Raw genomic sequence first — 24,900 nt, 5'->3', positions numbered from 1 at the left:
ATGGAGGACTGCCTTCACACCTCCTCCGAAAATCTCTCCAAGCTGGTGAGCTGGGCCCACAGCCATGGGACCATCTGCAGCCTCATCCCCAACCTCAAGCACCTGCTTTCTGAGGGGGCTCATGGCAACCTGACAGCCATGTGGGGCTGTAGTGCTGGCCATGCCTACCACTGGCCCCTGGCCGCCACTTGCCGGGCCGGTTCCCAGGAGCGTGTCTGCTTCCAGGACAGCCGCAGCTTCAACTCAGACAGCCCCAGCATGCTGGGGGTGCCATCAGAGGCTCAGGCCAGCCCCCTGGAGCGCTACCCAGGCCGGCCGGGGAAGGCCAAGCTGGATTGCACCCGCACTCGTGACTCCTGCGACTTCTCCTACTGCAGCGAGCCGTCAGAGCTGGGTGAGCCTGTGGAGGAGTACGAGGATGAGGCCACCCTCTTCGACATGGTCTGTGAGTCCTCTGTCACCGACGAGGACAGTGACTTTGAGCCACACCCGCACCGTGCTCCCACCGGCCCCCGCAAGCGGCCGGCTGCCACGGCCCAGGCCCAGGCGCAGCCCGCCGATGAGGGCGGTGGTGACGTGCTCCTCAAGAAGATCAAGCAGGAGCTCCCTGAGGACTACTATATAGTGGCCAATGCGGAGCTGACGGCCGGCACCGATGGGCCTGCCCTGGCCCTGACGCAGATGTCCAAGCCCAAACCGCAGCCCCCGGCTGGGCCCTCCTGCCTGGGACCCACCAGAACCGTGTCCCAGCCGGCTGCAGGCCCTGACCCCGACCCGCCGCGCCCCTGCGCCTCCCCGCCTGGCCCGCCCCGCATGGCCACGCAGCGGCCACCCCGGGGACCCCTCGCCTCTCCGGCGTGGGGGGCAGGCGGTGGCCCTGTGGCTGCCCTACAGGTGCCAGCCACCAGCTCCAATGCCATGACTACCGCTGGGAAACCCATCAGCATCCCGCTCTCAGCCCTGCAGCTCCCTGGTCAGGAGGAGCCACCGGTGGCTGCTGAGGAGACCCTGCCGTCCATCCCACAGCTGGCCCCGGGTGGTGAGGTGGCTGGCTCGCCCCCGGTGGGCACCGAGCCTGAGGTCAGCTCCAGCCAGCAGCAAGCCCACGCAGTGCCCACCACCACCCCTGAGGCAGCAGCGCAGCTGATGCCAGGTAGGACACTGGGTGGGAGTAGAGGGGTGGTGGCATTTTGGGGATGGCTCCCAGGCCTGACTCAGCGAGGGTGCAGCGGGGGGTGTATGTGCTGCATTGCATCAGGGTCCTGCTGGCAGATAAGTCAGTAGGTATGGAAGCCACATACACCTGGGAGAGGATTCAGAAAACTAAGCACCAGCACATGAAAAAGTGTACTGAAGCCATAGGCAAAATGGTTTTCAAGGTCCATTTTGGGTACAGTTGTGTCATGAGAGAGAGCATGCGGTGACCTTGCTGTGTACGTGGGTCAGGGAGGACACGAACTGGGCAATGCCCTCTTGATGAACCAGAAGTGGTCTCAGACAGTGTAGCCTAGAGTTGGAGAGTTTGGTGTTTCCTTCATCTTGTCAGATGAGTACTCTTGGACCTGGACAGGCAAAGAAGAGTAGCAGGAGAGAGGGTTTTGCTTCTATAAATCATTACCTATAAATCAGAGCAGTCTGTGGACACAAGAAGTATCAGTACAACCCTAATCATGAAACTGAACATTAACCATAAAACTTTAATCCATAATAAAATGGGTTTTCTTCTATTTTCCCAGTGAAAGTTCTCATACACTGTGTCCATAATTTTTCTCATCTCCTGCCAAAGCACATAGAATTGGCACAAACAGATCAACATTATTGGATAAAGAGCATGTTAAAACAGCTGACTTCTGCTGAGTCATTATCCCATATGGGGAATAACTGTTAGCCACAGGTCTTTGGAAGGAGGTGGAAATCTGTTTCTTGAGCAGACCTTGTCAGCTCCTTCTGGACCTGAGCACAGATAGTTCTCACTCTTCCAGCTTCTTTTTTAGTGGTGCCATGCCAGGAGGAGATGAGGCAAAGGCAAGTTCTCCATCTGCTCCCTTGCCAGTTCAGCTTTGGACTGCCTGGTCAGACAGAGTACAAACAAACAGTGAAAGGGCTAAAAACTGTCTATGTGCAGTCCTTGTGGCAGGTACTGCAGGAGCTAAAACCCATGACTTTGGCTTGAACATCCTGAAATCTGATTGAAGACTAGTAAATCTATCAACTGACAAGAGCCTGCAGATCTTCTTGCCAGGTAAAACAACAGACAAGTTAAATACAGAGCTTTACTAAGTAAAACCCTACTAAACATTAGAAATTTGGAAGGATGATAATTGTCTTAGAGCAAAGAAAATTCTTCTTTGGAACCTGTTTCTTGCATGACTGCATCTCTGAGATGTTATTTTGCAATAGTCATGTCACGTAACATCCCTCATGGAAATTCCCTTGCAAAACTCCATCTGGTTTAGAACCAACTCTGCACTGCTAAATATGAGAAAGGCAGGATGCCTGATGCCACTCAACCCAAATTGTGTGTTAAATTACTTGTTCTGCCTTCCTCAGTTTGTAACCTATCACTGCTATATGTAGACCTCATTTCTACCTGCCTGCCTCTGCAACTTGCTCAGTCTCAAACTTGCAATTTCGGACAATGGAAGACAAACCTAAGCAGAATTTTTCTATGTTAGGTGTGTGTTATCTGAGAGAGATATTTCAACAGATCCATTAAAAAATCCAGGCTGCTTCCAACTGTTTTTACCAGGTCCTCAGAAGCCAAACAAGGTCAGCAGTTGTTACTGTTTGGTGTTAAATCTTACCAGAATGGATGCAGCACAACATTTTGCATTTATATAGTTTCAAAAACAGGATTGGTCCATGTCTAGTGTCTCACTTTGAGGGCAAAGTGGGATTGCACCTGGATTACACACACTGCCTAAATCAACCCTCAGAACTTCCAAATGCTTTGCTTTTTGCATAGACAGTGATGGGTTGGTTCTCAGAGTACTGTCCAAATTCCAGTTTATTCAGTTATGTTCTCAGTGGTTAAATTTCTTGTGCTGTTCCAAAAAAGCATTACACAATTCCTCTCCTCAGACTGGTCCAGTGTTGGTGTCATATGCTGTTATTTTACTCAGAAGTAGTGTCATTTTAATGAAGATAAAGTGATTGACATGTGACTAAAACTTGATACATGAGTAAAGTCCACATTTCCACAGAGCCTTCTCCTTTGGGAAAGAAGTGCTGGCACTATTAAATGTTCAAGTTGCAAAAAGGTGGGCAGTGTTGGAAAGTGAATTTATTACAGATGCACAGCAGATTCTTGCAGGTAGACTAAAGACTAGATTAGGGTGGTTGCTCATGTACAGTGATTTTGTTAGATTGTCTCCTAACAAAGAGTGATCTACTGAAAGTGTTGAATGATAAATAAAATTTGAGCAATATTGAACTACAAAAGGATGTTTATCTATCCTGTGTAAAAATTTTCTGTTCTAAACAGACAGATGTGAGTCTTTTACATTCTGATGTAAGAGAAAGGCAGGAACTAATTACATCAAAAAGCCTAGAGTTTTTTTAATTTATAGACTCAGTGCCTGCTTCACTAACCAAAGTTGAAAGAGAGCAGGGAATTTAAATTCTGCCCTGTCCTCTCCAATATCTGAAGTCTCCTCTTTGTCCCATTAGAACTGGTTGTCTAAGGTCTACAGGACTAAGGCCTTATTTAAGTTATCATTAAAGCCTGCAATCCAATCAGCAAGAAATACTACTTGTGCTTTAGCTGAAGTGGCATATCCTTGCATAGCAGACACAGCTGATAGTAATCCCATAGATCATGAAAGTCTGAGTGACATTAACCATGAAATAAAAAATCTGGATGATATATGTTAGCTTAAGCCAGTTTAAGCCACATTATGCTTTTGGACTAGTCTCTCTTTCAAACATGTTTATTTGGGGTTTTTTTAACTTATTCTCTTTGATTAAGCTGTGGCAACTGAATGTGTAACTAGGGACCTTACAGAGATATTTTCATGTCTCAAAAGAGAAGTGGCATCCCAATGAAGATTCGGTTAGGTTAGACACTGTTTTTTCTGTTGAGGCATCCATCTAGCGCTGTGAAATATACTGAATTGTTTTTTGTTAAATTTCAGCCCTAATAAGTGGGCATTCATCTGGGAGTTTTCAGATTTTATTTTACCGTTCTAATAGCAAAACCTTCAAGAATGCATGTAGGTATTACTTCTTCCTTTCTTTAGTTCTGGAAAAACTGAGAGGATCTGATTGTGTTCAGAGAGGAATTTTTGCAGTGGTGAAGAACAGGGAATTTCTGCAATTTCTACTTCTCACACCAACTCTTATGTCCTATGTTTTTCCTAATACTTGGGCTGGTTTTAATGTCCAAGAACCAGCTAGGCCAAGGTATATCACATCAGTGGAGGTGGAAGATGAGTAAGAAACACAATGCTTTACGTTGTAGTGCATGCAGTATAGAGCAATTAGTGACATTTGGATGTCTGAAATGAAGAATGGAAATGATTTGGTGTTATTGCAGAAGGCTATAGAGGGAGACTGTGGCTCAGAGGACAGAGCTTATTTTGAATGAGCACAAGTTTTTAATTCTGAGAAATGTAGGATTTACTTTGTAAACAAAATTGCTGAAGAATTTGTGAAGAATACTGAATTTCCACTTGAAGACTCAGGCTGAAGATGTGTTTTGTATTAACAAGACAGTGCAGCAGGACATTTCTGATTCAACACTAGTGAATCACTATAAATAAAGGAACAGAGAGTCCCATGATTAAAAAAAAAGGGATCCAACCCCTATGTACAAACTGTGCTGAATGCAGACTAGTAAGCAGAGATGCAAAATAAAAAATCATCTAAAGTATTGACTGGGATTGTTGCTTCTGTCAGAGATGTAGCAGATTACATTCTGTGTGTACCATCACAATGCCTTCAAGTACATCCATCACTGAACCGCCTGACTGCTTGTTTTTTGTGTACAGGCGTTTTCAGAGTTTGGAAGGGAAAGAGTGTCCACAAGCACCTCTCCTCTCATGGTCAGAGTGCTTCTCACTGTCCTGGCATTGTGGTTATCAAAAGTACCCATGTTTGAAAGTGCACTGGTCTGTGCTGAGGGCAGTGCTTAGCCTTCCTGACTTTGATGTCTCTGCTCTGAGATCCTCTCAATTCTTTCATTTTCTGTAACTGGTGTGTCAGTCCAGATCAGTGCTGGTGAGTCGGCTTAGCCTGGTAATTTGGGCAAAGATGTAGCTCTGTTCCTGTGCTCCCATCATGGGAAGGTGTTAGCAGGATTGCACCTTTCACAATTGGGACCTAACATGAGTTGACTCTTGTTCTGCTCTCAATGTGGACACCCCTGTAGGTTACAGGTGTTTATTTAAGTCTCTGTCTGAACATGACCATTATAAAATAGAGTGCATCTGCGGCTTGTTGGATATTGATGTAGAGCTCTTAATGGAATATTTTAAGTATTTTTCTGTAATCAGAAGAAGTAAGATCTCTCCCTTTCCCCTCTTCTTTCTGTCTGCAATGATGTGAGTTTAAATTAAATGAGAACCAAGATCCTCATATAAGATTTGTGGATTAGGAGCTGTTGGATGAGCATCAAAATGTTACAAAACTTCGAGGTGAAACGAGTCTCTTCACACTTTATGAACTGACAGTTTTGACTAGATTTAGCTCTAACTTCTAAATCACTGTTTATCTATTTAAAAAGTGTCAGCCTCGCACATTCCATAGAAGTGCAAACAAGAAGAAATAACACCTTTTTTAGGGGTGTATATAAAGCATACAGAAAAGCAGAATTAATCCTTGTAATTATTTCAAGCCCAGTGGAACTGTGCCAAGTAGCATGAGAAAAATAATCACATCAAAAGAAATTTACAAAACTCCTATTTAAATAATGTTCTTCCACATTTAAGTAACTGCTGATCTCTGTATTAGTGGTTTACATACAAAGATTGATGAGTTTTGGTTAAAGTGACTGCTTGAAGCCTATCTGCCGGGACATGTGCTGCTGAATGTGGTCAAGTGAACCCTTAAATATAGGGTGAGACAGGGTAGGGGTGAGACAGTCTCTTTGTGTTGTACTGAAGTGTTCAGAGACCACTGCTGACTCTTTAGGCCCCATGATTGATATCTATTGCTGCTCTAGTCGATGGACTAAAAATAGTAAGTGCTGAGATACATAATTACAAAAAATAAACCCTTTTTTTTTTTTTAAGTTGCTAGGTCCTGGCTTATTTAGAACACCAAAATTACATCATGATGGGTTTAAATACCAGAAAAAGTAAGCTATTGACATGATTAATTGCCTGATCTTGCAGCAGCGATTTGCAAGCCCACTCCTGCCTTCAATTATCTTCATCTAAATGCTGTTAAATTATAATCTTATGTTTCGGGGGCTGTATTCTAGAAGTCTAGCTAGACATCTTTATTCTAGAAGTCTAGGTAATGATTACTTACCATTATAATATTACAAGGGAGTTCTGTTTAAAAGCAGAACCATAACAATAAGAGGACAAGTTTAGCCTTGGCAGAGTAGTTGTGTAATTGCTTTTATTATCTGGGTGTGCAGCATGACAAACAAACTTATAAAAAAGAAATTAACCCATAGTACTAACAACTCTAATACAAGAGTTGTTTATGCAGCTGTTCCTACAGATGTTCTGTTTGCAGGAGAACACTGAAATGAAAATTCATCAATTATTACAATATCTTTAGATTTTCACTGTGCTTAAGAAATGTGTTGATTACCTTTCAGGACTTCACTTGTATTTTCTTTAGTGAAAATTTGTTTTAGACACAGAAAGCTCATGCCAGCCCTTTTATATAATCAGCAATGGACTTTGTCACGTAGAGGTTGTCCTAAATACAAAGTGTTTATCACAAAGCTATGCATACAAAAGATTAGGATGCTGCTTTCCTTGATATCAGGGTTTGTTTCCTCTTTTCAGCATGGACCTCCTCTGAGTAGAACTACAGCACAGAGACATCTCCTGGCAGCAGTCTTACTGGAGATATAGATACAGATATATACACTTCTTGGAGGAAACCGTTCATGAGTATTCATACTGAAAGTAGATTGGTGTGGGAGATGTTTGGGGATGGGCTTTCAGTTGAATTCCTACAACAAAAGGTGCATAGGCCTGTTGATCCTGTGTAATGAAGGAAGGTGAAAGAATGATTGTTTCCATGCAATCTGTGAAAGTTATTTGCCTGCAGCTAGGAGGGAAAGAAAAGGACTCTTGCAGCCAGGCCCTAGCAGTTTTTAAGGATTAATTTTGTAAAGAATGCCAAGTCCAGCTGGTAAATAGTTGAGAATATTTACTGGAGTTCTGCATTGAGGAATTGCATCACTGAGAATTATTGTCTCTTCATTTAAACATATATTTTTCATTCTAAGTACCATAGCATGAATAGTATTAAGGAAGATGGTGTGTGATACCAGAAGGCAAACTGCCCATTTCAATGAATGGTTTTGTTCTGGAGCATTGCAATTCATTTCAGACCTAGGAATATACCCTGTCCCCCATTACCCTAACGTGAAACTCAGAAAAGCAAAAAAATAGAATGCACAATAAAAAGTAGGAAACAATCATTTTTGCAAACCAACATAATTGAGATGCTATGTTCTCCCTTTCTCTAGGGTGTCTTAAATAGGCAGCTGTTTTGTGTGAAGTGATCTGGTTTGTAACTGTTATATAAAAGAAGAAAATAATGCCTGGTTCCAGCTGTCCTGAAAATATACAGGAAAGAACAAAAAAAAAAAAATCTGACACATCTGTACTGAACATGACTTTAATTTTAGGAAATAGATTATTTAACATGGTGCTTTTGATCAGAGATCTGTTCCTTTGTGTGATCTTTGCAATTGTTTCATTTTGAAGCTATTTTCAGCTTATGATTTGTGAGTCTTAACAAAAAAGAAACAAGGGTCAGATTTGGATCTACAGAGGAGATGCAACACAGGAGCCAAGAGAGATGCTGACCCTGGAAAGGCTTCAGACAGTCACTTTACTTTTGCACTTCAAATGGGATGCTGGCAGAAGAAGGGAGTGCAGGCCTTTATGGTTTAGATCAGTGCACTTTCTGAGAGTGATTTTCTGCTTTGTGTGAGAGTGGCTAAACAGGGCCTAGAAAGTGATCATTCCCCTGTTTTGGGTAGTGTTGAGACCACATCTCAAATCCTGTAGTCAGTTTTGGGCTACGCACTCCAAGAAGGACATTGAGGTACTGGAATATGTCCAGAGAAGGGCAACAAATCTGAGAAAGGATCCAGAACACAAGTCTGATGAGGAGCAGCTGAAGGAACTGGGGTTGTTTAGCCTGGGCAGCCAGGTAGGTGGTGGTCTCTTCTCCCAGGCAAGTGACAGGATGAGAGGAAATGGCCTCAAGCTGCACAAGGGGAGGCTATGGCTGAATATTAGGGAAAATTTCATCATCTAAGGGGCTGTAAAGCATTGGAACAGGCTACCCAGGGAAGTGGTAGAGTCATCATCCCTGTGAAACTATTCAAAAACAGTGTGGACATGGTGCTTGAGGACATGGTTTAGTTGTAAACATGGTGATTGTACTAGGTGGGTGGTTGGTCTTGATATCTTAAAGGTCTTTTCCAAACTTAACAATTCTATGATTCAATGATTCTGTACCTACAGAAGGACTACTTCCTATTTGTATTCAAGATCTAAGATTTTAATAGTGGTAGACCTTGGGAAGAGTTGTTTTCACCTGTGGGAATATGGCATTTTTGCATAAACTGTTCTGTGAAGCCAGCATGCAGTGACTACTCATTTCTCTCATTTTCTTCATACCTAAATTATATCCCTGTTAGTGAGCCTTCTTATGTTATCTCTTTTTTTGTGCTTGCGGTGAACCTAGAATCTGCTTGAGCATGAAACAGATCAGTAAAAATATCTGAGTGTATTTTCTATCTCTCTAAGCAAGAGAAAAACTTGGAATACAGAAATCCTTGTTTGAATTTTTCCAGAAAAGAAAACAGAAGCGTGATGGCATTTTAGGTATTTTGTCGGGGCTGCCACAGCACTGAGCAGTGCTTGCTAAAACATTCAGATCCTGGAAAGTGAAACATGAGGAAATCTATCTTTCTTTGATAAAACATGCTTAAATGAAGCATATGCCCATTCCAGAAAGTGTTGAAAAAGGCTATTAAATCAAAGCCTCAAGAGGGAGAAAGTGGAATGGCTGCTTTCCCTGATGACTTGTTCTTGCTGGGGCACTCCACAGAACGATCACAGGAAAGCTGATCTCAGCACTCGTTGTTTTGAACAGCTTGAATGTGGCTGGTGGCCTCTGTGGAACAGTGTGACAGAGCTGTGTTTTCATTTCCCAAATAAGTCTACTTTTGTCTAGAGCCCAGCAATGGTGCCCTTTAAAAATGGAAGGATGCTGCTGATCACACAAATGTTATGTTAGACACAGCAATCCCCAGGTCATGGTTCCCACTGAATCCTGCCCATGGTGGGAGTGGGGGTGGGGCTTCCTGTATATATGTCTTTTGAAAAGTGCTGCTGAGGACCCTGCTGAGTCTGATTAAAACTTTGTGTTATTAAAACTTTGCTTAATTATAAATCGATCATTAAGTGCATTGGCTGCATCTTACTTCTAATTTATACCTGTTAATCCCTTTAACTCTAATTGAACAGTAAATGCCCATACACACAGAGAAATACTGCATGTGTTCCTGTTGATTAAACTGAGGGTGACTATCACAGTGACACTATGCTCTGTTGTAGCTTTTCACTATTCATTCATCATTCATAGGTCTTCATGATGAAAACATCACTTGAAACCATACAACAATGGATTGATATTTAATCAATTGCTTTCTGCTGTGTACTTGGGAAGGAAAAATGAAAGAAAGAAGCTGATCTTCTGTTTTGTTCAGAGAAGTAAAACATGTATTCTGAGCTATTCTACCCCGCATCACATCACCTCAGTGCAACAGCTGAATGTGCTGTATTATTTCAATCAGGAAACCTGTACCCAAAGATCAAGCCTGTGAAAAATAAGGATGTTCATCTCTGGTCCTTGAACAGCTTGTTTTGATTTTATGTTTATACTCATTTCTCTTTTCACTGGGTGTATGCCTAATTTCTGCTTCCTGACAGTGACTGGTCAAGCATAGCAGTAAGAATGAGCCAGAGAAGCCTTATGTTTTTGTATGGGAGCAATTTCATTATGTCCACAAGTTGGAGCCCTCTCCTGATTGTTATGGGCTCTGTCCTTCAGTCATGTTGACATGCCAGATTATGGAGTTTCTTTCTGCCCTTTGCTCCTGGCAGATGGAGCGTTGCCATTTGTTTGGGACTTCATTTATGACTATAAATCCAAGAAAACAAAATAAGAGGCAGGAGCACTATTCCTAGCATTACAGAACAGTATTCATGCCTATATGCTGACAGACATTTTGTTTTTTTTGATAACAGATTCACATTTTATTTTTCCTCTTTATATAAAGAATTGGCTTTATGTCTCTGTTTCCCTCCCTCCCATTTAGGATAGTCCTCAGAAAACTTACAGTTGGACAATAACTTGTCCCATTACTGTTCACTTACAGAATTGTTAAATACACCAGACTGTTTATATTGCTGGTGTATATTAAAATAGCCATGTATGTGTATAACACATCCACAGTTATATCCATTAAACTATGTACCATGTCACCTCTTATAATAATTGGTTCATGTCAGTTTTGGTATGAACTCATTCAGTAGCAGGGGAACTGATTGTTCATCTCCTATATAGAAGAACAAATTATTTTTATGGAAATAACAATCCTGACTGGAAAATTTTGACAGTGTAAATACAGAAGAAAAATAATAGCAATATTCTGAGCAGCAGAGAGGTATGTAATTTGTGTATACTCTCTTGAGTGTGCTCATAGCTGGAAAACATCTGAAACACCTCGTTTTACTTAAGGAGACTTTACTCAAGTAGAGCTGCAAAATGTGACTAAATATTTACTCAGTTAAACTATGATAAATTAGGTTTAAACACATATTCAAAGACAAAAAGAAATTAACTGTGCCATGAGCAACAGTCTGAATGTGCTTCTCTTGCAGGTTTGTCTCCTCACTGTGCAAAATTTCCAGCTGCTCCTGCACCTCCTGGGAGCCTTTGTCTTGGCAAATGCCTGGGCATGTCATAGCTAGTCTGGAATAAAGTGATCTTTGGTCAGCCAGGGTGTGTGAGCAGGTGCCTATCACAGTATGTAGTGCTTGAGGGCTGTCCTTTTTCCAAAAGCTGGGATCTATTAATATCTCTGCCCTCTGCCTAGCTTTGAGTCTTCCCCAGTCTTGTAGGACCTTTGCATTTTAAACTTCCATCCCTTTAATGTGATGAGAGTTGTGTTTGTAAAGGTTAAAATAAAACTCAGTTGTCATTTTTTCTAGAGTGTGATGAGGAGAGAATTCAGCACAAAACAGAAAATCAGGCTAGCAATATACGTTAGAAGCTGTTTCACTTGAAATGTTAGACTTCATTCTCTCTGGAGAACTGTGTGAAGAGCTGCTCCTCAAATATTGCTTTCTGAGCCAGTGAAGACAAAAGAAATATGTGTGTTCAAAGTGTGCATGGAAATTCCTTATGCCTTTAGGTTTGTAAATTGTGAGCTCTTCAAAGAATTTATGCCCTTAGTAGCTTGCTTCGCTCCTACTGTACATTACACAGTGAACGGTAAAAACAAATCGGTCTGGCTGGGCAAAATCACCAACAGAGAATTTCAGAAATGATACATCAAGATCTCTAACAAGGCAGTTGGAGTACTTTACTAAGTTATAGATGGTAAGAGAAAAAATATTGAAATGCAGTTCTTTGGGGTCCATGTGCTGCAATCTGTATTACCAGCAGTAAATGCCATGACCTGCCAACACATTTCCTCTTCCTCTGGCTGAACTAGTAGATAGTTCAGACAGAATAGAAAGCGGTACTTTTTTTATTCACTACCAATGGCACTTTAATAAAATAGAGGAAAAATGTCTGCAGTCTTTAATAAGCAATATATCAACCAAGCGCTGTCAGCTTGCGTAGAGAGTTTCACAGTATGATTTATTATGTTAATTACAGTCATGTGGGCCTCATGCTCTTAAGTCTGAAACTGCTCACATTCCCAGCTTGATTTAAGAATATGCTTTGGCCAAGACTTAAAGTGCAGCTTATTATGATTAATGTAATAAAATATTTATTACATTCTCCTTTTCTTTGTTTCTCTGCTTGCTGCCCCAGTTAGACTGACTCATTTTGAAACAGTGATATAAATTAGATTTCAGATGATGAGGATTCTCATCTGGTTTTAATCTCTCTCTTTGGTGTTGTGTTTTTTCTCATATCCTTTGTTCTTACTCTCTCTTCTCTCCCCCTCAGCTTTATTTCTCTCCCATATTTCCCAGTTCTGCTTCTCAGTTCCTGTCTAGAGTGAACCAAAAGCAGGCAGACTTCATAGCCCTGGCTCATTCTTTCCAGACCTCTTGCATTGCTTTCTCAGCTATACTTATTAAAGGCTTTTCTTAAATGTGATGACATTAAAACTGGTGGTACACTGTAGCTGAGAACATGCTAAGCCTCTGGTGAAATGAGGTGGCATGTTTTGCATGTTTTACATTAAAGTTCTTCTTAGAGAAAACTGAACTGAAAGGACCCTGTTTCCCATTCTTTTTCCCCAGGGCTCTCAACTGCAGAGAGGCTCAAAATTCCAGTGTGCCAAATATTCCAAAACGCTATATAAATTTATACCTGTGATTTTGTGCAAACCAGCCCAGTAGTTAAAATTCTGGCTAAGCAATCACTGCTTCTGATATCTGCTTGCCCATCTATAAATCTGGCTTTTTCTGTAGGAGCATGGAAAGATGGAAGACAACAAAAATGTAGACTCTTAGTTTTGTTATGCCAGAAATGGATCTTTTGCCATGAGAACAGTACAATTTTCAAACTATAAACTGAATTCAATAAAAGAAGTGTGTCTCAGGTCTTTAAGGTTTTACTCTCCTCATTTTTGTTTGTTTCTTCTTTTCTTTCCTCTTTTCAGCTTTTGAATCAAGTCACTATATACATATAAATATTATTCAGTTCCACCTTCTATACAGTTAACAACAGTTGATTTCTATATAAGCAAATACTTAAGTATAGGGACATCAATCCAGAACACACTTAAAATATGCTTTGTGGAATTAGAAACTTACTTGGGAGAAAAACTTATACCCTGCTGAGTATATGAATCCAACACTTTCCAGTCGTACTGAGCCAGGTCCTCTTTGAAAATGAGTGCATCCCTTCTGCACCCAACTTCCAGTTCTCAGGGTAGTGTAGAGCATTACTATCATTCCTTTAATTGTTTCTGCCACAAAGCATTAAGTAACCAGCATACTTTAAAAGGGCAACTTTTCTTTAGGTTGCTAAGAAGTCCTGGGTTAAAAAAAAAAAAATCTGTTTTCCAAAGTTAAATATTTAATCTGAAGAAAATAATTGTCAAAAAGTGTCTCTTTATTTTTAAACTGAAACCAGTACCTGGAGTTTTCTAATGGTGTTAGTCATTAACTGTTTGGAAATTATTAGAATATTATATGGCTGAATACAAAGATGCATGCTCAACATACAGCTGACAGCAGCTTCACATTATAGGTAATGTTTTCCTACTTACCTACTTCAGCAGCATTCCAATTTTACCAAACTACCTGATTTATTAAACCTCAGCTCTGAAAGAGTAGAAGTTACATCTTAGAGCTGAATATTGTTGAAGGAAGTCTAGCAGTTGTTTTGAAAGGAATGGAGTTTCACATTTTTTAAAACATTTTCTAATGGTTTTGAGTTTGCAGTATTGAAGATTCTAAATGTGACTTTTATATCCTCCACCTCTATGAAGAGTTGAGTCCCTAAATGTCAATTATATAAAGGTCCAAATAATTTATTTTTACAGACCTCCTGTAAATATAGTAGCTATGGAAATAAAAGTGGGATGACGCATGGCAGGTAGACCTGGAAATGGTTGCAGGGTTAGTTACAGGCCAGGTGACTGACTTGGATGGGCCAGATAAAATAGCAGATTCCACTCCAGCTGCCGGCTGAGTATATTTTGCCTGTACATCACCTAAATACCGGATATATGGGTTTCTCAAAATATTTTCTGTTTCTGCTGTTCTCCATGTTGTGTCCAAGCTATAGTATCCTGCTGTGCATCGTTGCAGTGTTGGGCAAGCCTGGGAGAACTGGAGTTGGTATACTTCTTCCTGTCAAATTGAGGTTGGATCTGGGTAAATATCCCACTGTGGGTACAGAGGAAATGCATCCCATTTTGCATGGCAGCAGTTCATGACAGTGCATCTCAGAACAGCTTCAAAAGGAGATAGGAAACTGTATGGCCTCATACCTCAAAATGCCATTGAAATTGTTCAGTGGAAGTAGGGAAATGCGAGGTAAAACTGAAATGCAGCAGTTCTCTTTTCCACTACCATGATGAAATCAAAAGCAGACAGATAAAGTGAAGTGATAGGAGCATAGTTGAATAGATGAAGTGAACCAATAGGAACAATTTTATTTAGAAAATGCATTTTTAGAACCTTTGTACTGGAATGGCTCAGATGTCACATGCATCAGGTAGAGAAGGAAGGTAGCCTTGTAAAAATTGGAGTTCCCAGGGTGGTGCTGTTTTGTGCGGTTCATTAGCAATTGCTCTATCCACTGCAAAAAAAACCCAAAACAAAACTGGTGAGATGGGCAGTCATAGGGGAACATAACTTCTTAATCCCTTGTCATAGCACAGGTTTTCTGACATCTAAGGATTGTGCAGAAGTCCCAGTAATATCGGTCTGTATTTTGTTGCTGGCTTTGCCAGCAGTCAAACTGCATCTCAAATCTTTTGAAGCTATTGCGAGAAAGTAGTGAAAGAGAGCACAAACTGGAAATCAGCTCTAGTGTCTGAGTAAGCATTCATTATCAGGCCACTCTATACTTTGCAGAAAATGTACAGGTGACTAAAGTCTATTTTAGTGACTTTACTTCATGGAGATGCCAATGAATAAATATTCCCATACTCATTTGTTTGCAGTCTATGTCCTTTTTCCTTTGATATTATCTAAAGCTTTATAATTTTAGAATCCTATAACATTTTGCAGATAATTTCATTGGAGCAGGTTAACTGAGTAGAAGTATAATTTTTTTTGCCAAAAACATAGTGTCTTTCATAAGTGGATATTAATTAATTCTCTAATATGACAGATTTTACATGCCAATGAAAGCCTTTTCTGAAAATGTTAAAATAGTGTTTGACATTTTAGATGTTAAAATGGAGTTTAACTTAATGTAGTGGGAACAGGGAACTTTAACTGTTAAACAGAATTTAGTAACATCATCAGATGAGTAGGGCAGAAATTCAGTAAAAAATACAGAAGCAATTACTTCTACTTAATCTCAGGATGTTTCTGCAAATGTTTAGAGGCACTTCTGCTGTGTTCACCTTCTGCTCTTACCCTCACCTTCATTTTTGGCAGCAAGACATAAGAATGGTATTCACTGGTTTATTCTTGTGATATGGTGAAAACCAGCTGTCAGCTTTCTAAGTTTGGCATGCAGAACAAGTGCTAATATTCTGGGATGCCGTGGTATGACAGTGGCGTTCAGCTGGTTCTGACAGGGCAGCAGTAGCTTCCAGGGGGGCACATTTGTCAGAGGCTCATGCGGCTGTTCCCCATTGTGACTTGACCATAACTGCCTTGTACAACAGTGTGACTTCCGCTCACCGAGACTGTAGATTTGAGAGTGTTGTTTGCCTGTAGATACCTTCTTGAAACAGGTCGGGACAGGAGAAAAAGGCAGGAGCAGGCTGTGGTTTACTTGACTGGTTTTAATAGGCTTCATATTGCCACGGCCCAAAGGTTGGATATTACTGCTTTTCAGTAACTGCAAAACAGGGGCAAGAGCCAACCTACAAGGTGCTGGGGAATGGAGAGAGGGCACTTCACTCCAGAATAGAGATATGTGATGCTTTGTGTGTGGTTAACGATGCTTTTTCACTTGAATGCAAGCATATTGGTGGAAGCAGGCCTGCTGCAGAGGCATTTTCCTAGGCAGGACAAAAATTTGGCAGAGAAGATTTAACTGGTGACGTCATTACCACCAAGAAAACCCACCTCACTTTTAATGTACATCTGTGAGATCTCACTGCTTACCATATGCAGAGTTTAAGACTTCTTGAAATAATAAGTCAGGTTTGTGACTCCCACTGATGTGCAAATGCTCTCTGAACATTAACAATCGGTATCTGTCTGTCATGAAAGCAAGCGCCTTTCCTCCTGTAATATGTAATTACAGAGGTTACATCCTTTTCAGGGAGTCCAAGTGTGTGTATGTGTGTGAGCTGAAATTAAAACAAGCCTGAGTTTGATAACTCTGCTGATAATATTAGGTCTTGGCTGTGTTAAGATCAGATTATTAAAAGATCAGAAAACAGCTGTTCCTCTGTGGGAGAGATCATCTGATGGTCGTGGGCTAGCCTGGGACATCTGCTCCCACTAGGTTGTCTGTTTAATCTCTGCCTGGTCACTTTATCTCTTTCACTTCATTTGAACTAGAACATCTTAAGTATTCATCACCTTTTCAAACTCATAGTTGGGAATTTACCCTGGACCCCCCAGAAAGGTGGGTTTTATTGTCTTTTTCTGCCACACTCTGGTTTTCTTGGAAATGAAACTGTGGTGTGAGATATGGTAAGAAACACAAGACCTATAACCAGGTCCTTTGTGCAGTGATGCAGCTGAGGGGGCAGGACCTCAGGAAATGTATCTCCAATTCATTTTTTTATGCTTCTACTTGTGATCTGTAAAACAGGAGTAACAGCACTACTAGTTCCAAAGACTGCATTATGACAAGGAAAAGACACTAAGGGTAGCTTGGCTTCATAGATCAATGATGACAATAATTTTTGGTTGATTGGTTCTGACCAATCAGCTGAGAGAAATTAAACTGTAGCACAAGTGTATTTGTATTCCTCAAGCCTAACAACAGGGACATACAGAAGACTACAAGAAAGGTGAAGGCATATGTAACACCTCCTCATTCTTCTATCCTGCATCAGTTTGGAGCTTGGGGATGTTCTGATATAGATGTTTTCTAGGAGGACTTGGTGGCTTTTTTTTCTGTGCCTTTACCCAATTTTGGAATCCGTGGATACTGGAGAGTAGATGATACACTGAGTAATGGAGGTTCAAGAGCAAATAGGCTTATGTTTGCAGTAGTCAGGGAACTAATGTAGATCCCCACCAGTGTTTCCAGTAGTTCCTACCAGCTCCACAGAACATTAAAAAGAGCTTTGGTCCCTATTCAGCAAGATCAGCCAAGTGAGACAAAGCAAACATCTGGGAACTGTTTCATGGGAAACTCCCAGCATTTATGCCATGCTATGTGATACACCACCAATATTTGAGTGGTCTCGTATGAAGAGAATAATCCATTACTACTACTTCAGCCTGGATTCACAGCCAAAGTAGAGGTAACTCTCCTGATGTTGCTGCAGGAAAACCTGACCCATTCTTTTTTAACATTTCCCACCTTCCTTGTGAAATAGCACACAACAAACCAATGCAGGAATGCAGTGTTTCTGGGGTACTGTTTTTGTAATTGTTGGGAGAATCTTTAATTCAGCATGGGTTTTATAACTGTTAGCTGCAGATAGGGCAATTTCCTTTGCAGATTAAGGAAAGATGCTGTAACATAAATGACTGACTGGGTGTCATTGCTGTGTTGTGACAGGTTATCCTCTAAGAAGAAGTGATTGATGACATTTATAAAACTGAGCCATTATATGTGCTGTTTATATTGAAATAGAACTTAGGATGTGGGCTGTCAGTCAAAGCAATGATTACTTACACAGTTCTATAACAAGTGGTGGTGGTTGCAATGAACAAAATACCAGAGTAAATGTTTGTTTTGGAGCTTTGAACAGGGCTGTCTTTTTTTTCAGCGTGCATCTAGCTACACTAAAAGGATCTATTATGTACATTGCCTAGAGCATGAGGCTTCACTGCAGGCTTTGAGGAGCTCTTTAATACTGACATCAGTATTAAAATCAGTTTCTGAATCAGTCAGGTGACCTTTCTTTCTCCCCTGGAGCATAGTTTAAACAAACCTCAATGCTTTGTGGCAGCATTTTTTCCTGCCTGCAGAAGCCCCCAAAGGCCTCAGTTGCAGATGCCCACTTCTCTGTGCTTTGCAGAAGATTTGAGAAACCCCTCTGAATGGGTGAGTGGTGTGGATGCAGGATGCTTCTCTCTGATGGCATGGGACCTGGTCATGAGGGTTATAAGCTGCTGGGAAGTCCTGAGGCAAGTCATTCTCCATGCCTCTGTCTGCAGATGTGGTATGGAGGTGATGGGGTGAACTTTCTTGAGAGGCACTCTGTAGATTGGTGGAAGGAGGAGCTGCCCAACTCTGCTCCAGTGTTTCTGCACCACATGGAACACTGCAGGTGGGGTAGGGAAGGAGCCTTCCTTTCCCTGCTGCCCTCTCCCCTGCTAATAGGCTTGCAGGGAAGAGAGGAGCAAGTGTCTGAACACTGGTGCAAAGCCATAGTTGCACTACACAGCCTGACATAAGCTTGACCTGATTGGCAGAGAGGCAACAGGAACTTCACCTGGTCTCTCATCATTTTGTGTGTGTATCTCAGGTGGGAGACACCTAGCGAGGGTTGCTATGGCACTGCTAAAAGGATGGCAGAATGTAAAGGTTTTGCAATGAGACCAAATAGAAAAGAGCTTGGGGGTTTTTTCCCCCCTCTTCTGCTTGTTAAGTGGAAGAGGGACAAAAGTGTTCCACATAAAATTCCAGAAAACATTTAAATAATTGAATTTTTCCTTCTTTGCATTTGTTTTTAGTTTTCTAAAACCATTAAGATTTATCACATTCAGGATAACAGTTCCACCTATATGCTTTAAGCTGCATTCTTGATCAAACAAATAGTTTGCGCATGCCAAGAAAACAGTCCTTAAAAACACACATAGCTTATAAAGCTTTTCCTTTTTATGCTTCTCTTACGATCAGCCAGAAAATCAGCTGTCAGTAACAGCTATAATAGTAGTAGCATCTGAATATTGTGTTTTGATATGTCATTGATTATAAGGATCTATGAGGATAGCCTGTTAAATATAAAATTGTTTCTAGAATTTGATTTTTCTGCAAAATGAAGAGACAATTGTACTTGTTATGTCAAGGCACAGTTTGATGACACAGAGAGGCTGTGTAATCATGGGTTTTTCCCTTCTTTTCTGATGTGAACATATTGACTGCATTTTCTTTATTCTTGTACATTTGTAAATTGTACATTGTTCTGTAGTAATTTTACCTGTCATTTCTCTTGGATGTGCTGCCTTATTTTGTACTGTACATTCTGACTATACTTATTTCACTCTTTAAAAATGTGTCTGATTAAAGAAAAATACTACAGTCATAAATATGATGCTTTAGCTCTTTTTTTTTTTTTTTGGTAGGAAAAAAAATATTGCTAGCACAACCTCTGGTTTCACGAATGAAAAAATTCAGAGTGGGTTTATTCCTGAGTCTGGGCCTTGCACATAACTTTGGGATTCACAGAAAAACCTTCCATTTTGACTTTGTTGTAAAAAGTCTATTGCCTTTAATCTCAATGCTTTTCATAAATCTCCATGCACAAAACTCTGCCCCAGTGTCATGAGGAGCTCACTTAGTTTTGTATCATATAGTATATAATTTGTTATACTGAAGTTGGCTTTTCAGTCCTGTGACAGGTATGTAAAGATGTTTACCAGTGCTCTGTGTGAACTTGATTTTAAGTTCTTTCCTTTTGAGGAAATTTGTTTTAGGAAAAAGTGTATCACATAAACTCACTGCTTCTACCTTCTCTTTTCTGTCCCATTCTTCCTCTTCTAGACCAGGATGAGAGAGCAGCAGAGCTCAGCAGGGAGCAGAATGAGAAGACCATTCGCAGCACACAGACGGCTCTCCGCAATTTCCGAGAATTCCTCATTTCCAAGTACCCCTCTGAGACCCGTGAGATCTATGTCATCCCCTGCAAAGAGCTTGATGACTATCTTGCATCCTTCTTTGTGGACGCCAGACAGAAGGATGGGTCTGAATATGAGCCAAACAGTCTGGCCAACTATCAGTGTGGACTGGAGCGGTATCTCAAAGAGCACAGGTATGGATACAGTATTACAAGGGATAAGGAGTTCAAGAGGTCCCAGGAAGCTCTAAAGCAAAAGCAGATAGAGCTGAGGTGTAAAGGCAAAGGAAACAAGCCACACAAATCCATGAAGCTCACCTTTGCTGATGAGCTTATCCTGCGCAAAAGAGGCTTATTGAGCAGGTACAATCCTGAAGGGCTTCTGAACTTAGTGTGGCTGAACAACACTAAGGCATTTGGACACTGCACGGGTTTCCATGGGTCCACCCTCAAGTGGGGAGACATCCGGCTGCGGGTGACAGAGACTGGATTGGAGTACCTGGAGTGGATGGGGCCAGACAACGGGGATGTGAGTACCAAGAGCAAGAGAGGCGGGACGGACTCGCGGGTGTACGCCACCCAGCACTCCCCGCAGACCTGCCCCGTGCAGGACTACAAGGAGTACGCCCAGCGGCGCCCTCCAGCCATGCGCTACGAAGATGCGCCTTTTTACCTGTCCATCAAACCCGTTGTCAACTTGGCTGCACTTCACTGGTACAATTGCCAAGCCCTGGGGAAAAACAAGCTTGCCAAGATGGTGAAGACAATGTGTGAGAAAGGGAACATCCCTGGCCGCAAGACCAACTTCAGTGTCTACCAGAGCTGCAGCACCCTCTCAGAAGCTCAGAGCAACCAGCTGGTGCTAATCTGCAATAACTTGAGCCAGCAGGCTGCCCAGTCCATGGCAAGCCACTCCAATACTGGCAACTTCATAGTGTCAGCATCCTATGACTCATCATCTGACACGGCTTGAAAGAACACTGAACACTTTTTTCTTTTCCTTTTTGTTTCAAGCATTGAATTTGTGCTCAATAATACACATCAGCTGTGTGATTGTACACTATTCCCCCTCTCAGCCCTCTCTCCAGTGTTAATTCATTTTATAAGAATATATAAACATATAATATATTTTTCTTTCTACAAATAAGTCAACAGAAATAGTTTAGTAATACTAACAGTATTTATAGTGTTAATGCAAAAATGAAAGGTACTTATCGGTTATAATACGAATGCAGATTTCAAAAGGATAGAAATGGTTCTCAGGCAACACAAGATAGACTGAAAATACCATTTTTAACATGCACACATTAATGAGTGTAAATCCCCAGGGAGGCTTACGTAGCAATTCTGTTCTAAGGCATTTTTTCAACTTAGTATTGTAACATGACCTCCCACAGTGGAGACGACAAACTTAACATTGACCGCTGTTTCTTACCTGCTAGCTCATTCTTGATCAGCAAGACCAAGAAATAAGAAATACATCAATGTAAGTTCACAATACCATTTACAGCATTTTTTGTCTGTTTTTATTTTGTTTCCTGAGGCTCATTTACGCTACAAAAATCCTGAAGTCAGCTAAATGCCATTTTTAACTTTTGGGTATGTTAACTTCCTGGGATCAAAATGTTGCTGGTGTTTAGGCTAAAAAGTATTGTTTTCAACAATATGCAAAAGTATAATGGCAAAACCATTGTCACACATAATTTTACTTCTTTAAGCATAGGTTGTTAGTATTTTATCAGTGTGTGTATGTAATGTAAAATCTGTTGACATAGGGCACTCTTTCAGTATTCTGGGAAAACCAACAGTGCAGAATAATCTGCAGTCTTATCCCAGCTGTATAGAAAAATGGCATCAACTACGTCTTAAGCCATCATTGGAAATCCACAAAACAATAGAGAGTGTAATGATATTTCTACCTAAATTTTTAAAGAAATTCTACAGAGAGGTAAAAAGCTGGATAGTTTTAAGTGATGGAATACAAATTTAACTTAGCTACACATCATCTGTTTCCATTGCAGATGATGGAAAATGTACACGTGAATCAGAGGGCGCAGAATTTGGACCTTAAAGCCTTGAAATAACAAGTTCTACTGTTCTGCTTTGTAATGTAGTTGTTCTACTACAAGTATGGGAAAAACACTAACTCACTATTTCAGTGAGCAGTTATAATTCTTGAGACTTAAAGTTAGGAACAGTACTTTTCAAGTAAATAAACTTAGTTTAAGTTCCACAAGGATGTGCTAGGGCTGTGGTGAGGCTTTAGAAAGTCTGCTGGGGTAATTGAGTGCTTGCTGAAGTCAATGAAAGAGACAACCATGGCTGACTTCCTCTGGGTGTTGGACCAAACAGCCTTTGGAGAGGCTTTCTTGTTTTGCAATTTTTAATTGTTTTGTTTCATTATGCTTGTTTGTCTGTATTTCTTCACATTCCTGCATATCCTTCAAATTCTTTAGATCTGCAACTGTGCAATCATCACTTTAATTATCACTAATTCCAAAGAAGAGGTGAAAGAAAGGTAGCAAATAGAAATATAAGTAACCCACCTAGCACCTATAAACTTTTTTTTTCTGTGTTCCTAGGATGAAATGTTCCTGTGTGAGAGGGAGGTGGCAGAGTGTCTGCACCTCACTTAAGCCTTACTCAAGGTATGTTTTGGGGATGAAATAGGTAGCAGATGTGGCACTGAAAAGCCTAAGGGCAGAGATTTCCACTATAATAAATATGTCCTCCCAGGAAGCTTTATTCAGGTGACACAACCTGGCTGTGATCTCTTTTTTTTTTTTCCACATGTAGCAAGGCTGGTAAAAAGTCTGGTTTCCTGTGTCTGACACTCCATGGTAGTGTAGCCACCAGTTCTACAGTCTTCCATTTACCATCCACTGTCTCTCAGGGGATTGGTAGGCACAAGCAGTTGTTCATATTCTAGAGCCCTCCTTTTGTAACTTGGCTTTGGGTCTTGAGGCCAAATTATGACTCTGAAGTGACTGCAAGCTATGTCTGTGACTTTCAGTGCCATGGCATATCTGACTTGTTGGTGAAGGAGATAGAAGCACAGAGAGATTTCAGGTGAAGACAGAAAAGACAGCTGCCCAGTTTCTAGATGAGGCCAGACATCTGATTGCTCTTTGTACTGCCTTGCCTTTTCACAGCAGTGCTTTTAGTGTGATACAGTGAAAAATAGTTTTGCAAGGCTACTGTTGCTCTGGGATTTCTTTACTGTTTTCCCACTGAGGACTCGTGCAGCAGTGCTTAGTATGTGCTGGAGCGTGAGCATTCTGTGCCAAGGACCTCTCTCAAAGTGCCAGGTGAGAGCTCAGCCATGGAGATGACCACTAGTGAAGTCTGATTTCTCTTTCTCCTCACTGGTACTCATCTCAACACTTCCCAGTGAGAGCTATTGCAGTATCTGACATAGTTCCCTACATTTTCTTTCCTGTTCTGCAGTGAGGGGATGGGTATCAGCTGGTCTTTGTGGGGCAGAAGATCTCTGTTTCCCACCTCTCCTCCCCTGCCCAGCCCACCCCTTTGCTCTGAGGAGGCCAGTCACATGTACTGTGCTGCAAGCAGCACTTAGAAGTGGTGCTTCACATCAGTGCGGTAATTCAGTCTCAACACAGATCTCAGAAGAAAGAAGACCAGCACTTCTGGGTTTTGAAATGAGAGGTCAAAAGAAGCATTTCCTATGGCTTTTTGACTCTACATGCTGCCTAAGTTGTTGATTACCACTGTGTTAGGATGGTTTGTGCTGATGTCCAGCAGCAGTGAGGCAGCATCTCTGGTACCCTTGACTTAGAAGAGCATGTAAGCAACCTTTGCTTGTCTGGTTAGGGGATAAGCATTGGTGTGTGTGTGCTTACTGTGATAGCCTCAATATTATCACGAGGGAGGCCAGGGCCCAACTGGAATTAAATCTGGCCAAGGACATTAAGGACAACAAGAAGGATGTATGCAAATATATCAATAGCAAAAGGAAAAGGAAGGATAATATGGGCCTGTTAGTAAATGAAGGAGGGACCCGGGTAACAGAGGACTTAGAGAAGGCAGAATTACTGAACACTGCCTTTGCAATGGTCTTCTCTGGCAACACCAGCCCTCAGGGATCTCTGACACAGGAGATCAGGGTAAAGGAATGTTGGAAGGGAGACTTTCCCTTGGTCAAGAAGGGGAAAGTGTTGGAGAACACCTAGACATCACAAGTCCATGGACCCTGATGGGATGTATCCACAAATGCTTAGAGACTTGGTGGACGCCATACCTGAGGCTGCTCATGATCACGTTTGAAAGGTCATGGAGAGGTGCCTGCAGATCAAAGAAAGCAAATGTTCCCCCAGTTTCAAAAGGAAAAAAAGGAAGCCTAGGAAATTACTGGCCAATTAGCCACACCCCAATCCCTCGTTCTGGAGGCCACTTCTGTCCACAGGAGAAGGTGACCAGGATGGTTAGCATGGATTCACTAAAAGTAAATCATGCTTGACCAGCCTGATTTGCCTTTTACAATGAAACGACTACCTGGATGGATGAGGGGAGAGCAGCAGATCTTGTCTACCTCAACTTCAAGGCTTTTGACACTGTCTCTCATAGACAAACTCAGGAAGAGTGGACTGAATGGGAGGAGAGGGAGGTGGATTGAGAACAGCAGATCCCAGAGTCACAATCAGTTGCACAGACTCTAGTTGGAGGCTTGTCACTCGTGGTGTCTCCCACCAGTCTTGTTTAATTTATCCACAATGACTTGGCTGAAGGGGCAGAGGCCTCCTCAGCAATTTCACTGACAACACGAAGCTGGGAGGAGCAGCCGAGAGCCCAGAGGGCTGTGCAGCCCTTCAGAAGGACCTCAGCAGCCTGGAGAGACGGGCACTGAGGAACCTCCTGAAATGCAGCCAAGGCAAGGGCAGGGTCCTGCACCT

General features: G+C 41.6%; 1 protein-coding gene across 1 annotated transcript; it reads left to right on the top strand.

Moving 5' to 3' along the window:
- On the top strand, positions 1-21,029 carry KIAA1958 (the record flags this gene model as incomplete). Its single annotated transcript, XM_084225397.1, has 2 exons — positions 1-1,153; positions 19,918-21,029. 2 exons carry the CDS (start codon positions 1-3, stop codon positions 20,961-20,963), a joined length of 2,199 nt encoding a protein of 732 aa, XP_084081523.1. The 3' UTR covers positions 20,964-21,029.
- Between the last annotated feature and the right edge of the window lie 3,871 nt (positions 21,030-24,900).

This window comes from Fringilla coelebs (assembly GCF_963513975.1).
Source record: "Fringilla coelebs genome assembly, chromosome: Z".
NCBI classification, from domain to species: domain Eukaryota; kingdom Metazoa; phylum Chordata; class Aves; order Passeriformes; family Fringillidae; genus Fringilla; species Fringilla coelebs.
Note: the sequence above shows the minus strand (reverse complement) of the source record. Positions and strands in the feature narration are given on the sequence as shown.